Source organism: Chelonia mydas, chromosome 3 (genome assembly GCF_015237465.2).
Source record: "Chelonia mydas isolate rCheMyd1 chromosome 3, rCheMyd1.pri.v2, whole genome shotgun sequence".
Taxonomy (NCBI): domain Eukaryota; kingdom Metazoa; phylum Chordata; order Testudines; family Cheloniidae; genus Chelonia; species Chelonia mydas.
The window spans coordinates 200,517,519-200,532,459 of record NC_057851.1 but is presented as its reverse complement, the minus strand read 5'-3'; the positions used below and the strand labels follow the sequence as shown (position 1 = coordinate 200,532,459).

Below are 14,941 nucleotides of genomic sequence, written 5' to 3'. Positions count from 1 at the left end.
AGTAGTTTTGCAGTTTCACATTTGAGTTCCTTCAGAACTCTTGGGTGAATCCCACCTGGTCTTGGTGACCTATTACTGTTAAATTTATCAATTTGTTCCCAAAGCACCTCTACTGACCCCTCAATCTGGGACAGCTCCTCAGATTTGTCACCTAAAAATAATGGCTCAGTGTGGGAGTCTCCCTCACAGCCTCAGCCGTGAAGACTGATGTGCAGAATTCATTTAGCTTCTCCGCAACAGCCTTGTCTTCTTTGAGTGCTTCTTTAGTCTCTGGATTGTCCAGTGGCTCTGCTGATTGTCTGGCAGGCTTCCTGCTTCTGATGTACTTGAAAAATATTTGCTGTTTCATTTCTGTCTCTTGCTAGCAGCTCTTCAGATTCTTTTTTGGGCTACCTGCTTATATTTTTACATTTGGCTTGCCAGACTTTATGCTCCTTTCTATTTTCCTCAGTAGGATTTGACTTCCAATTTTTGAAGGATTCCTTTTTGCCTCTAACCACTTCTTTTACTCTTCTGTTTAGCGATGGTGACATTTCTTTGGTCCTCTTACTGTTGTTTTTATTTGGGGCTATACATTTAGTTTGTGCCTCTATTATGGTGTTTTAAAAAAAGTTTCCCTGCAGCTTGCAGGCATTTCACCCTTTTGACTGTTCTTTTTAATTTCAGTTTAACTCACTTCCTCATTTTTGCGTAATCCCCCTTTTTGAAATGCTGTTGTGGTGGGTTTCTGTGGTATTTTCTCCCCACAGAGATTTTAAATTTAATTTTATTATGGTCATTATTATCAAGCCGTTCAGCTATATTCACCTCCTGGACAACAGCCTCTGCTCCACAGTAGGACTAAATTGAGAATGGCCTCTTCCCTTGTCAGTTCCATGACTAGCTGCTCCAAGAACAGTCATTAACAGTATCTAGAAATTTTATCTCTGCCTCCCATCTTGAGGTGGCATGTTCCCAGTCAATATGGGGATAGCTGAAATCTCCCATCGTTTACTGGGCTTTCTGTTTTTGTAGTTGCTCTAATCTCACTGAGCATTTCACAGTCACCATCATTATCCTGGTCGGACGGTTGATGGTATATTCCTACTGCTTTACTCTTATTGTCCAAGCCTGGAATTTCTCTCCATAAAGATTCTATGGGTCTGTTTGAGTGACTTGCAATAAAAATTGTATTTGACTCTACGCTTTCTTTCACATATAGCGCCACTTCCCCGCCAGCACGACCTGTTCTGTCCTTCCTGTTTATTTTATACCGTGTCCCATGGATTAGCCTCTTTCCACCAAGTTTCTGTGATTCCTATTATATCAATATCCTTATTTAATACCAGGCACTCTAGTTCACCCCTCTTAGTATTTAGACTTCTAGCATTTTGTATAGAAGCACTTTTATAAAACGTGTCAATATTTAATTGTCTGCCTTCATGTGACGTAATTGTGAATGGAACTCCTTTTCATCTGACTGTTTCTCTTCAGTTCCTGCCTGTACTTTGTCAGCTTCTATTCTCTCCTCGTTACTAGGCTGTTGAGTATCCCGTTTAATAAATCCTCCCCTAAGGGATGTCTGTGTCCAAACTGTGTGCACCTGAGAATCTCTTTACATTTCATTTGTCTCATTACATCCCATTATTCTCTGTTATCATCACTCCCCAGCCTCACCCTAGGAAATTCCTCTACAGAAGTCACTACAAGGGGCACAGTCCTCAGGAGTGCCAATGCAGCACAAACAGACCATCCCACCCCCTAGACCAGGGGTGGGCAAACTACGGCCCAGGGGTCACATCCAGCCCTTCAGACGTTTTAATCCAGCCCTCGAGCTCCTGCCGGGAAGCAGGGGCCGGGGCTTGCGCAGCTCTGCGCGTGCTGTGGCTCCGCGCGGCTCCCAGAAGCAACAGCATGTTTCCCCTCCAGCTCCTATGTATAGGGTCAGCCAAGGGGCTCCGCAGCTCCCATTGGCCAGGAGCCATGACCAATGGGAGCTGCAGGGGTGGCACCTGTGGACAGGGCAGCACGCAGAGCTACCTGGCCACGCCTCTGCATAGGAGCCGTAGGGGGGACATGCCGCTGCTTCCGGGAGCTGCTTGAGGTAAGCGCCATCTGGAGCCTGCACCCCTGACACTCTCCCATGACCCAAGCCACTACCCCTGCCTTGATCCCCCTCCCACCCTCCAAAGCAACCTCCTGCACCCCCAACCCCTCATCCCTAGCCCCACCCCAGAGCCTGTACCCCCATCCAGAGCCCTCACCCCCCTCCGCACTCCAACCCCCTGCCCCAGCCCAGAGCCCCCTCCCGCACCTTGAACTCCTCATTTCTGGCCCCACCCCAGAGCCCGCACCTCCAGCCAGAGCCCTCAGCCCTCCCGCACCCCAACCCCCAATTTCATCAGAATTCATGGCCCGCCATGCAATTTCCATACCCAGATGTGACCCTCGGTCCAAAAAGTTTGCCCACCCTGGTCCTAGACCATAGGGAAGTGACATCCCTTCAATTAAGCCTCACAAACGCAAAGGGCTGCAACTCCGTGGAAACCGCAAAGAAAGCTAATCAGAAATAAGTTACCAATGAAACACTGGGTTGTGTCTCAAACTAACCAGCTGCTGCAGCCGCTCCTTTCCCAGCAAGACCACCCTCAGGAGCTCCAGGGGACCCCTCCCAGGGGGGAGGTGATGCAGCAGTGGGAAAGGGAGGCATCAAAAGCTGTTACAGAAAGACAATTTCTACTTCTTCCCCCATTTCTTCCATTAAGAACAATGGCCCCTGTCTGTTGTCACTTGCCTGTTATGACATTCCCTTGCATACAAGCTGAATTGATCCTGCTTGCCCGGAGGCTGTTTTCAGCATTTCAGATTAGGGACGGGCCTCTGTCCAAATCCCCAACCCAAATACCCCCAAACCTTGGATGTGGCATTGCGTATTTCTAACGATACTTGAGGTACATTTTTGGGGCCATAAAGTTTGCCTAGGTCCTTTTTTCACAGCTAAACTGTCTTCCTAATGGCTTTAAAATCTCACGTCTCCTTCGCCAATCGGATTTGCAGAGAACAAAGCACTGCAACAAATATTGGGCTTTTAAAGTCATTATATTGATACAGTTAGCGATAACTTGGTTCTCATCTCCCTTATTTAAAGCATCTGGATGTTAGGTGATGAACCCTAGCGGAGTGTTTTGTTAGTCCAGTCTTGTTTTTTATCTGAAAAATTAAAGCATTACTAATGCCATTTTTAATACATACGGTTCTCTACATAAACTAGCTGAACTGGTCTGTCTCTAAAGTAAGGTTTAACGTGCCCAGTGCTTTGGTTTCCGGTTGTTCCACACTCCCAAGGTTAAGGGAAGTTGTGACACAGCATTTTAAGGGCTCTTTACTTGCCTTGAAACATTGCTAACTTTGGAACCGGGCAGTCTTTTATCCGGTCCAGGTGTTCATTAGCCAATTAGCTGCTAACCAACCACATACGCAGCTAGGTACTTCCAGGTGGGCCAAGATGAGCTCATTCTCCTTCAGGAAACCTGTCACAGGTAGAATGGACCCTCCCTCCCCTTACAGGGGCCAGCGCTCCTGGTGACAGTGTTTAAGTTTGCCAACTTTCTACTTGCACAAAATTGAACACCCTTGCCCCACCCCCTGCTCCACCCCTCCTCTGAGGCCCTGTCCCTCCTCCGAGTTCCTGCCCCCCACTCACTCCATCCCCCCTCCCTCTGTTGCTCACTCTCCCCACCCTCACTCACTCGCTCATTTTCACTGGGCTGGCTCAGGGGGTTGGGGTGCTGGAGGGGGTGTGGGCCCTGGGGATGAGGGGTTTGGGATGTAGGAGGGTGCTCTGGGCTGGGATCAAAGGGTTCAGAGGGTGGGAGGGGGATCAGGACTGGGGCAGGGGGTTGGGGCACAGGAAGGAGTGCAGGCTCTGGGTGGCGCTTACCTCAGGCAGCTTCCAGAAGCAGCGGCATGTCCCCTCTACGGTTCCTATGCAGAGGCACGGCCAGGTAGCTCTGCGTGCTGCCCTGTCCACAGGTGCCGCCCCTGCAGCTCCCATTGGCCATGGTTCCTGGCCAATGGGAGCTGCGGAGCTGGTGCTTGGGGCAGGGGCAGCGTGCAAAGCCTCCTGGCTGCCCCTGTTCCTAGAAGCCAGAGGGGGGACATGCTGCGCTGACTGGAGCTGCCAGGGTCCCTTTTCGACCGGGTACCTGGGAACCCTTAGTGTCATACTGACCGTAAAACTGTACATTGTTAACCACTCTTGACTTTTCAGGGCGGGTTCCCCAGATGTGCCAGAGCAGTGCGAAGGAGCCAGAGCATCCCAGCTAGCACAGCTGGATTTACAGCTGCTTTGTATTGCCAGAGTAGCAGGAAGCAGCCAGAGCGCACGGGAGAGTCTGGCCGCTTTACTCTGCAAGTGGCTGGCTGGTTTTTAGGGGGCTGTGCTAGTGAGACTGGAGCTTTGTGCAAGCAGGAGTCGGGGGAGCCCAGGGCCTGGGTCCCAACGTCTCTGTGCTCATCCATGCTCCTGCCTCAGTTCCCCTGCCTGCGTGCCCTGGACCCAAGGCAGTAGTGCCAGGGGGAGGGCGGGGGAGCCACGGAAGAGTGAACGAGCACTGACAATTGGACCCCACGATCCACCAGTGGGAACTCTTGCAACCTGTGTCCACCCAGTCTCCCTTCCGCCCGCTGATTCATGACAACCAATAGAATTGTTGCATACAAATTAGCTGTGGAGGAAGAGTGGTGATTGGCTGATTTCCCGGAGGTCACAATGGTTCTCCTTCAGAGGCGCCTGAGCTGTTGATCTGATGCTCTTCGTCTCTGTAGCCTACATGTCCACAGTGATTAGATACAGTTGTTAATAACTTAGGCTTTGAAGAAATTATTTTGTAAAAGCTATGTACACGACTGCAGTTAATTTTGACTATAGTATATGGAAAGTTGGACACGTCTGTCACTCCACTTTTAAGATTCTTTGAGACAGACTGATACAGAAGCTGCATTTCTTAATGGACCCAGTCTTTAATTAATTTTAATTCTAACTAACTGATTTACTTGTAAAGGCTCAGAAAATCCATTCTTTACTCAAAGAGTAAGTGCTGTAATTTTGGGGAGTCCATGCTTGACTTTGTATAGAAAAACGGAGAGGTTGAATCCCAGCTTTCAATGCAAAACAAAACAGTCTAATCATAACAATTATTTTACTGTTTCTATGTTGTAATTTTTTTAGTAAAATGACCCCATTATGACATTGGGTAAGATATTTGCACAATGTTTTATTTATATAAGTGTAATGATGAACTTAATATTCAAGCAGAATTTTGTTTCATGACTTACATAATGTATTTATTTACTTATTTTTACAAAATTACATTAATTTGTTTCCTTCTGTTACTTGTCTAGATATTCCCAGTTGGGGTTTCTGATTCACAACCTTTCCCCTACGTAAAGGGCGAAGGGGCTGAAAATAAGACACATTTACAAAGCTGAAGAGGAAGTTCTGAGGAAGCTTGCAGGCAGGATTGTAAAGGCTTACACTGAGTGTCTTGACTGGGCAGGAGACAGGAAATCCCATGCAATGAAAGAGATGGGGAAAACTGGAGCAGTAGTTAGAGGCAGGATGAGGTTAAGGGTTATTTTTTTCAGAGTAGCAGCCGTGTTAGTCTGTATCCGCAAAAAGAACAGGAGGACTTGTGGCACCTTAGAGACTAACAAATTGATTTGAGCATAAGCTTTCGTGAGCTACAGCTCACTTCGTGTGTGTGTGTGTGTGTGCGTGTGCAAGGGCCACATGCACCTCTGCAGATGTATGAGGGTGCAAGGAGGTGGGTGTGGGGGAGCAGGGGGTTGGACTAGATGACCTCCTGAGGTCCCTTCCAACCCTGATAGTCTATGATTCTATGACTGCATACACTCTGCAGGTGCATGGGAGTGTGGGGGCTGTGTACACAACTGGGGGGTGGGTGTATGGGGCAGGTGCACATCAGCTGCAGGTGGATGGAGTTGCAGGGACTGTGTGCACAACTGCAGGTGCCTGGGGGATGTGCAAATCTGCAGGTGCCTGGGGGATGTGCAAATCTGTAGGTGTCTGGAGTGTGTGTGTGTGGGGGGCGGTGTACACATCTGCAGGTTCATGGGGGGCTGCGGGGCTGAGTGCACATTTGGAGGTGTGTGGGGGGGACGGTGCAGCTCTGCCGGTACATGGGGGGGGCTGCAGGGGCTGAGTGCACATCTGGAGGTGTGTGGGCGGGGGGGGACATGGTGCAGCGCTGCAGGTGCGTGGGGGGGGCTGCGGGGCTGAGTGCACATTTGGAGGTGGGGGGGCATGGTGCAGCGTGGGGGGGGCTGCGGGGCTGAGTGCACATTTGGAGGTGTGGGGGGGCATGTGCAGCGCTGCAGCTGCGTGGGGGGGGCTGCGGGGCTGAGTGCACGTTTGGAGGTGTGTGGGCGGGGGGGACATGGTGCAGCGCTGCAGCTGCGGGGGGGGGGCTGCGGGGCTGAATGCACATTTGGAGGTGTGTGGGCGGGGGGGGGACATGGTGCAGCGCTGCCGGTGCGTGGGGGGGGGGGGGGCTGCGGGGCTGAGTGCACATTTGGAGGTGTGTGGGCGGGGGGGGGACATGGTGCAGCGCTGCAGGAGCGTGGGGGGGGCTGCGGGGCTGAGTGCACATTTGGAGGTGTGTGGGCGGGGGGGGGACATGGTGCAGCGCTGCCGGTGCGTGGGGGGGGGGGCTGCGGGGCTGAGTGCACATTTGGAGGTGTGTGGGCGGGGGGGGGGGGACATGGTGCAGCGCTGCAGGTGCGTGGGGGGGGGCTGCGGGGCTGAGTGCACGTTTGGAGGTGTGTGGGCGGGGGGGGGCATGTGCAGCGCTGCAGCTGCGTGGGGGGGCTGCGGGGCTGAGTGCACGTTTGGAGGTGTGTGGGCGGGGGGGGACATGGTGCAGCGCTGCCGGTGGGGGGAGGGGGCTGCGGGGCTGAGTGCACGTTTGGAGGTGGGGGGCGGCGGGGGCGGGGGCCATGGTGCAGCGCTGCCGGTGCGCGGGGCGTTGCAGGGGCCGTGGAGCCCAGCGGCAGGTGCGGGCTGGTGCCGGGCGCGGCGCAGTGCGCGCGGGCAGCGGGCGGGGGCGGGGCCGGGGCGGGGCGGGGCGCGCGCGCGGGGGGCGGCGCCGCGGGTGATGTCAGGCCGATGCTGCTGGAGCCGCGCGCGGTGCATTGTGGGCGAATCCCGCTGCCTGCGCCGCCTCCTGCCGCCGCGGATCCCCAGGCCGGCGCGGGAGGATGCTCCCGGGGGGGGCCCCGCAGCAGCAGCGCCCGGGGCAGGCGGCGGCGCGGAGCCCGGCGGGGCCGCAGTGAGGGCCGCGGGGGGATGCGCCGGCCGGAGAGCGGGGCGGCGGCGGGGACCAGGTGAGAGCCGTGGCCGGGCCGAGGCGGGGGAAGGGGGCGCGGCGAGCCTGAGGACCGGGCGGGGGCGCACTGCGGGCCGAGGCGCCTCAGCGCGGGGCGCCCGGGGCACGGCGGGAGTTGTAGTTTCGCCCTGCTCCCAGGCTGCGCTCTGGGCGGGGCCGGCCCGGCGCGGGGACTCGCACTCCCAGCAGGCCCCGGGGCAGGGCGGGACAAGGCGGAGTGAGGGGCGGCGCAGCCAATCAGGAGCGGGGACGGGCCGACCGCTTGCTGGGCCCCTTGGGGAGCCGGAACGTGCCTGAAGCGGTTGGAGGGGGCGGGGCCAGCCGCGGAGGGGCGGGGCCTAGGGAGGCGGGACTCGGGCTTCGCACCTCGCCTGGCTGTCAGCACGAGGGGAGGGCGGGTCCCCGAGGCGGCAGCTGGGAGGGGGAGCAAGGACTCTTCAGGCTGCAGCAGGGAGGGGGTTCCCCCCTTGGGGGAGCGGGGTCCCTTGGGGGCGAAGCTGGGAGGGGGTAACCGCAGGAGTGGGGTTCCCTGGGGTGATGCTGGGAGGGGGTAACCGCAGGAGCGGGGTTCCCTGGGGTGATGCTGGGAGGGGGTAACCGCAGGAGTGGGGTTCCCCGGGGGGCGAAGCTGGGAGGGGGTAACCCCTGCACAGGAGCGCTTCCCTGCGGTGATGCTGGGAGGGGTAACCCCTGCGCTGGAGCGGGGTTCCCGGGGGGCGAAGCTGGGAGGGGTAACCCCTGTGCAGGAGTGGGGTTCCCGGGGGGCGAAGCTGGGAGGGGGTAACACCTGTGCAGGAGCGGGGTTCCCGGGGGGCGAAGCTAGGAGGGGGTAACACCTGCGCAGGAGCGGGGTTCCCGGGGGGCGAAGCTAGGAGGGGGTAACACCTGCGCAGGAGCGGGGTTCCCTGGGATGATGCTGGGAGGGGGCAACCGCAGGAGTGGGGTTCCCTGGGGTGATGCTGGGAGGGGGTAACCGCAGGAGCGGGGTTCCCTGGGGTGATGCTGGGAGGGGGTAACCGCAGGAGCGGGGTTCCCTGGTGGCGAAGCTGGGAGGGGGTAACCGCAGGAGCGGGGTTCCCGGGGGGCGAAGCTGGGAGGGGGTAACCGCAGGAGTGGGGTTCCCTGGGGTGATGCTGGGAGGGGGTAACCGCAGGAGCTGGGTTCCCTGGGGTGATGCTGGGAGGGGGTAACCGCAGGAGTGGGGTTCCCGGGGGATGAAGCTGGGAGGGGGTAACCCCTGCGCAGGAGCAAGGTTCCCTGGGGTGATGCTGGGAGGGGGCAACCCCTGCGCAGGAGCGGTTCCCTGGAGTGATGCTGGGAGGGGGTAACCTCAGGAGTGGGGTTCCCTGGGGGCAAAGCTGGGAGGGGGTAACCCCTGCACAGGAGCGAGGTTCCCTGGGGTGATGCTGGGAGGGGTAACTCCTGCGCTGGAGCGGGGTTCCCGGGGGGCGAAGCTGGGAGGGGGCAACCCCTGCGCAGGAGCGGGGTTCCCGGGGGGCAAAGCTGGGAGGGGGTAACCCCTGCGCAGGAGCGGGGTTCCCGGGGGGCGAAGCTGGGAGGGGGTAACCCCTGTGCAGGAGCGGGGTTCCCGGGGGGCGAAGCTAGGAGGGGGTAACCCCTGTGCAGGAGCGGGGTTCCCTGGAGGTGAAGCTGGGAGGGGGTGTCCCTTGTGCTGTAGCAAGGTTCCCTGGGAGGTTAAGGCTGGGAAGGGGTATCCCCAGTGGGTTCCTCTGGGCTCATAGCTGTAGGGCATATCCTGAGGCAGGAGCCAGTTTCCTTAGTGTTGTAGCTGTGTGGGGCAGTGGATTACATTGGGGCATAGCTGGTTGTATCTGGGGGAGCATCACTGGGGTGGGACTCATAGGAGTGGGTTCCGTTGGAGTGTAGCTTGGAGTGTGTATCTCTAGGGAGGTGAACAGATTCCCCAGGGCTTTAGGGAGAGGGGTATTTGTGAGGGAGGGAAGCTGGTCAGCATGCGATGTAGCTGGAAGAGAATATCCCCAAGGGGTGGGGAGAGGGTTCCCATGGCGCATAGCTGGGAGGGGGGTATTCCCAAGAGTGGTAGTGGGTTCCTTTGGGCAGTAGCTGGAAGGGAGTCCCTGGGAAAGTTGAGTGGGTTCCCTGGGTACTGTAGCTGGGAGGGAATATTTATGGGAGAGGGCACCTTCCTGTGGAGACATAACTGAGAGGTTTTTCTCTTGGGGAGGAGAATGGGTTCCCCTGGAGTGGTAGATAGGGGTATTCTGTGATGGTGGTGGGGAGGAGATCCAGGGGGAGTAGCTGGGATGGGGTATCCCAGGAAGGAGGAGGAGCAGATTTCCCTGGAATGTAGCTGAGCAGGGAATGGTTCGCCTATGGTATAGCTGGGAACCAGCTTCCTCTCTCTCTCCCCCACCAGCAGATTCCTGTAGAGTTAGCTGGAAGGGGTGTATCCCTGGGGGAGGTGGGGCGGCTTCTCCTAGGGTAGTAGCTGGTCGTGGGTATATCCCAGGGGGTGGTACGGCTGGTTCCCTTAGGGTAGTAGTTGGAAGGGGGTTAATTTGCTAGGTGAGGTGGGCGAGTTTAGTGTCAGTTTGGGGTAGGGCGGTGTGTCCCACTTATGGTGAATATGGGAGGAGTTATCCCTGGAGGCAGGAGAGGAGGTGGTTCCCTTCAGGATGACATCTGTGTGGATGGTAACCTTGAGGGCCCTATTGGGCGTGTGTTTGGAAGGGAGGAGTTCCTGCCACCAAGGAAGCTGCTGCTTCTTGGGGACCCCTCGGCTGGTGTCTCTTGTTGCGGGAGCATAGTGTCCTCTTTATAGACTTGCCCTTGACACCCTTTCAGTGCGTGTTGACTGAGCCCAATGCTGGCCTTTGAGCCTGTGTATGGCAGTATGGAAGGCTTGAGGCCTGTGGGACTCCACAGGTGAAGGCTGTCAATGTGGAGAAGCAGCTACTCTGTTCCCCCATCTTGGACTAGGCCCCGTGGGTCCTGCTGCGTTGTGCACGCAGGGGTTGGCGCTGTCACTGGCAGCACATGGATCACAGTAGGGAGCCTGGAAGCCTCATCACTGAGCATAGCTATGAGGAGATCATCACCAGTTCAGCATGGCAGCCTCTGCCCTGTTGCTTGAGGCCCAGGACTCTGGGGGAAGTTGGATTCTGCTGGAGAAGGGTTGCCACTCCCTTCTCGGTGACCAGGAACAGTGTGAGAGGCTGGGTGTTTGCTAGGCAGGTGGGTGGAATGCCCTCAGTGTGTTTGTGGCATTTGGTCAGGCTCTGGCATGCTTCAGAGGCCAGGCATCATGGAGAGTCTTGCCCAGAGTTCTCAGCTAGCTTTTACCAGCTGGCAAGATCCCTCAGTGCTTTCAGAGGTTCCTTCTGTGTCATCAGTCTGATGCTAGATGGGGTGGCATGGGGCTTCGCGCTGTGCTGATGAGGCCTCTTGGGGTTTTCTTTTCTCAGGGAAGTATAATTAGAGCTCTGCACAGCTTATGATGCTTGGGTCTGATGCTGGCAGTCTGGGTTAGCTAGCATTCTGAGGAGTGGGATTTTTTTCTTTTCTATGCTGTAATAGGCTTTCCGGTTTCTTTTCAGAGGTTTTGCATAGGTTCTTATGAATTATGTACATGAGCTCAGCTATTGAAGAAGGCCTTAGTCAAACAGAAAGAGAGGTGGTCTTTCACGTAACCTAGTTCAACGAGAGCTCTGTTGATTAGCGCTGTGACCTTGAATTGGACCAGTACTTAGTTGGGGAGCCAGTGTACTGATGGAAGCCCTGTGGTGATATGCTCCTGTCTGCCAATGTTTCTGAACAACTGTAGACCAGTTGAATTTTTTTCAGGGTTTGCTTACTCATTCCCAGTACAGTGTTTTGCAGTGATCCAGCCTGGCTGTAATTTATATGCTCCTTATTTATTAATTTCTTCAGGCTTGAAATGGGAAGTATAGGCAATTTGGTAAATAGAAGGAAAGGTCATTTAGTTTCACTGCAGCACATGTGAGTACCTTTGCATTCTCTGTTAAAGTGCTACCTTTCTGTGTCTGGCTACAAACTCCTCACTGGATCACAGTGGAGATTCTTGAGCCTCCTACAATAACACTGCATTAGGGAACTTGGTGTCTTTTTTCCCCCCCCCGGCTTGAAACATGACAGTGGGACGTGTTACACCTGGGGTAGGATGCACTATCTTGTACTGTCGTCACGCTAACAGCTGTAGGTCCTGCACATAAAGAGCAGACCTACAATGTGCATTACTGCTGTCTTTGGTAGACTTCTTTAGATAAAAAAAAAAAGATAAATTCTAATCTCTTTTAGAGTGTCTGTGTTACGGTTGTTCTTTGAGTTTTATGTCCCTGTGGATCTCTTCCTTGGTGCACCGGTCCAAAGCATGAGAGATCGGAATTTTTTGGGCAAAAGTGTCTGTTGGGACCGACTATGCCCTGCATGTCCCTGTGCAACACCCCCAACCCCCAATTCAAGAGCATGAAGGGCCGAGTGATGCAGCTGTCCATCAGCTGCAGCTGGCCGTAGCAATGAGATGGAGTGTGGTGGTACACACCTGCTCCCCAGTAGCATACTGTCTCTCTTTAGCGAGGTAGCAGTTTGGGGCTTCCATTCAATTAGCAGACCCCCTTTAGTTCTTAAATTTTCTTTAATAAAATAAAATCCTTCTTTTATCCTTTTTTTTTTCCTTGTCAGGCACCTAGTGCCATTATTCTTTCCTCAGCCTGGTGGTGGAATCAACCTCTTCAGGTTTTAAGTCATGTCCGTTGTGTGATGGTTTCATTCTCCTTATGGATGGGCATAGTTGGTGTCTCTTCTGCTTGGGTGAGAGCCGTCTCTGAGTGATGTTTGGTTTGTCAGTCGTTTCCCACCAGGTCTTGTCCCAGGGACACTTGGCTAAATTCTTCCTCTTGGAACACTCCGTGAGAGGAGCACTGGATCCCATAGGATGGCTTTCTGACTCATAATTGACTCTCTTCAATTATGAAGAGGTCCCATTCAGTTATGCCCCTGGGAGTAGGGACCGTTCTCCTAAACTCCCATGAGTGACGAAGGGCGCATAGCCCTCCTTGCCGACCAGCCTCAGTCCCCTAAACCGAGTTTGGCACCAGCCAGGAGCTTGGCACTAAAGCATGGTATCACCTCTGCACTGAGGAGGGCAGACTGGACCTCCACTGCAAGGGAGACTCGGTGCCAGCTGACCTTCCCGGAACGGGAGAGGCCAGAGCAACTCAAGAAGAGCCATAGTTCTTCTGTCTCTTTCAGGTATTCAGCCCTTGGGCCAAGCCATGCCAAGCAGGCTAAAGAGGCTGAAACCTTGAGTTACCCAGCTCTGTTGGGAACCAGGTTTACCCTAGCTCTGAAGCCTGGTACTGAGGAACTCTCCCTGGTGCTGAAGCTGCTGGTACCAGAGTTGGCTCAGGTAAAGGAACCCTTCACAGTCCCAGGAGAGTTGCTGCTGTGTGCTGCTGCGTCAGATTATCGCACAGAGCCCTTGGCACTGACTCCAGCACAAATGCTGAAGGTGCTGCAGGCCCCTGCACTGGTCCTGACAACTTCCCACCCTCCCTTAAAGAGCTCAGTTCCAGCTTTAGAGCATGAGTACTCCTCCTCCTTGTCCCCTGCCCATCCTTGTTCCCTTGAACGAAACCCTCTCCAGTTCCTCTGGACTCTCTTCTCCTCGACCTAGGTCAACCTCCTGATCTCCAACCCCTGATAGACGCCCCCCAGACTACCTGTTACATAGAGCACTACTCCACGGCAGTCCTCTCTGTGGGTCCACCCCCTCATGTTGTCGAATCTTATTGTTAACCTCCCCAAGGGCTTCTATTACTTTGTATGGCTCTTGCCATCTGGCTCAGAGCTTGCTTTCTGCTGTAGGCACCTGCACCATTGCTTGATCCCCTGCCTGGAATTTCCAAACCTTTGCTCGACAATTGTAATAGGTCTGATGGCTCTCTTGTGCTTTTTCCATGTGTTCTCGCTCTAGGGGGGTAATTTGGGCTACTCTGTCCCGCATCCGCGTTGCGTATTCAATGATCTTACTTCCCTGAGTAGTTCTTCTCAGCCCTCCTTGGCAGTGTCTAATATGCCATGGGGGTGATGACCATATAGCAGCTCGAAGGGGGGAAACCTGGTGGAAGCCTGGGGAACCTCCCTTATAGCAAATATCAGGTAGGTTAGCAAAGTATCCAGATTTCTACTGTCTTTGACTCACTACTTTCCATATCATCCTCTTCAGTGTTCTGTTAAAGCGTCTGATGAGCCTATCAGTCTGTGGATGGTTACTGTGGTTTATAGGGCCTGTGTTTAGAGCATTGCACATGAAGGGGATCCTGTGATCTGTCAGAATCTCCTTGGGTATTATTCCTACCTCGAAAAAAATGGGATGAACTCCTTTGCTATCGTCTTGGGCACTGTGTTTCACAGAGTGTGGCTTCCAGGTACCATGTAGCATAGTCCGGAACCACAAATGCACATTGAGCTCAGGCCCACTTCTCCAGTGGGCCTCTCAGGTCCATCGCTATCCTCTCAAATGGACTTCAATAATCAGTAGGGGTACTGAAGGGGTCCTTACGTGAGGTTTGGGCCGTGCAGTTGGCATTTCGGGCAGGAGGCCAAATAGCATCAGACCTCCAGATAGACTCCTGGCCTAAAGAACCTCCATAGGATTCTATCTAGAGTTTTATCCATCCCTCAGTGTCCCCCGAACAAATGATTATGGGCTAGGTCTAATATTGCCCTTTGGTGTCCTGTCTGGCTTTCAAGATATCAAGAGAGGGAGATTCCACCACTTCCCTTGGGAGTTTGTTCCAGTGATTAATTACTTTCACTGTTAAAATTTGTTCCTACTTTCTAATGTGTTTTGTCTGGCTTCATCTTTCAGCCATTGGTTCATTACACCTTCCTCTGTTTAGATTAAATACCCATTTAGTACCTAGTATTTTCTCCCCATGAAGGTATTAATACACTGTAATTAAGTCACTCTTTGATCTTTTTGATGAACTTAACAGACTGAACTCTTTAAGCTTGTCACTTCAGCCCTGGAATAATTTTTGTGGCTCTTTGCTGCACCCTCTCCATTTGTTCAACATCCTTTTCAAAATGTGGTACCAGAACTATGCTCAGTATTCCAGTATCAATCTCACTGATGCCGTATACAGAGGTTAAATCTCTTACTCACTCCAATCTCCAATCTCTTGCTCACTATTCCCCTGTTTATTTTGCCTCAGCATCACACTGGGAGCTAATAGTGAATTGCTTATTCATAATGACCCCTAAATCCTTTTCAGAATCACTGCTTTCCAGGATACAGTTCCCTATTCTGAATGTATGCCACACATTCCTTGTTCCTTTGCATTTGCAATGACTTTGCATTTGGCTGTGTTAAAACACAGTTTGTTTGAACGGTCCTTTGTCTCTTCTGTATCTGAAAAGAAGCAGGCTAATGTACTTATATCATATGTGGAGAATTTTACAGTCTGTTAGGACCCCAGGAGGATGTCAACATCTACTAGGGATGAACATTTTTAAATTGGCAGGTCTGGTGAACTTGCATCTAGGAGTCC

The 14,941-nt window shown here is 53.9% G+C and overlaps 2 protein-coding genes across 3 annotated transcripts in view; both read left to right on the top strand.

The window, feature by feature from the left end:
- LOC102937636 (cullin-9) overlaps nt 1-5,368 on the top strand; it is an 85,727-nt gene extending 80,359 nt beyond the window's left edge. Inside the window, exon 41 of the mRNA XM_037896268.2 lies at nt 4,250-5,368. Coding sequence (XP_037752196.1) covers nt 4,250-4,412 — 163 coding nt within the window. The 3' untranslated portion in view covers nt 4,413-5,368. The remainder of the gene's footprint in view (nt 1-4,249) is intronic.
- A 1,853-nt stretch (nt 5,369-7,221) lies between these two features.
- The window catches only part of TTBK1 (tau tubulin kinase 1), a 154,203-nt gene continuing 146,483 nt past the window's right edge, over nt 7,222-14,941 (top strand). For both annotated transcript variants that reach the window (XM_043544148.1, XM_043544146.1), the window contains exon 1: nt 7,222-7,383. The gene's annotated coding sequence lies outside the window, so the exon portion shown is untranslated. The remainder of the gene's footprint in view (nt 7,384-14,941) is intronic.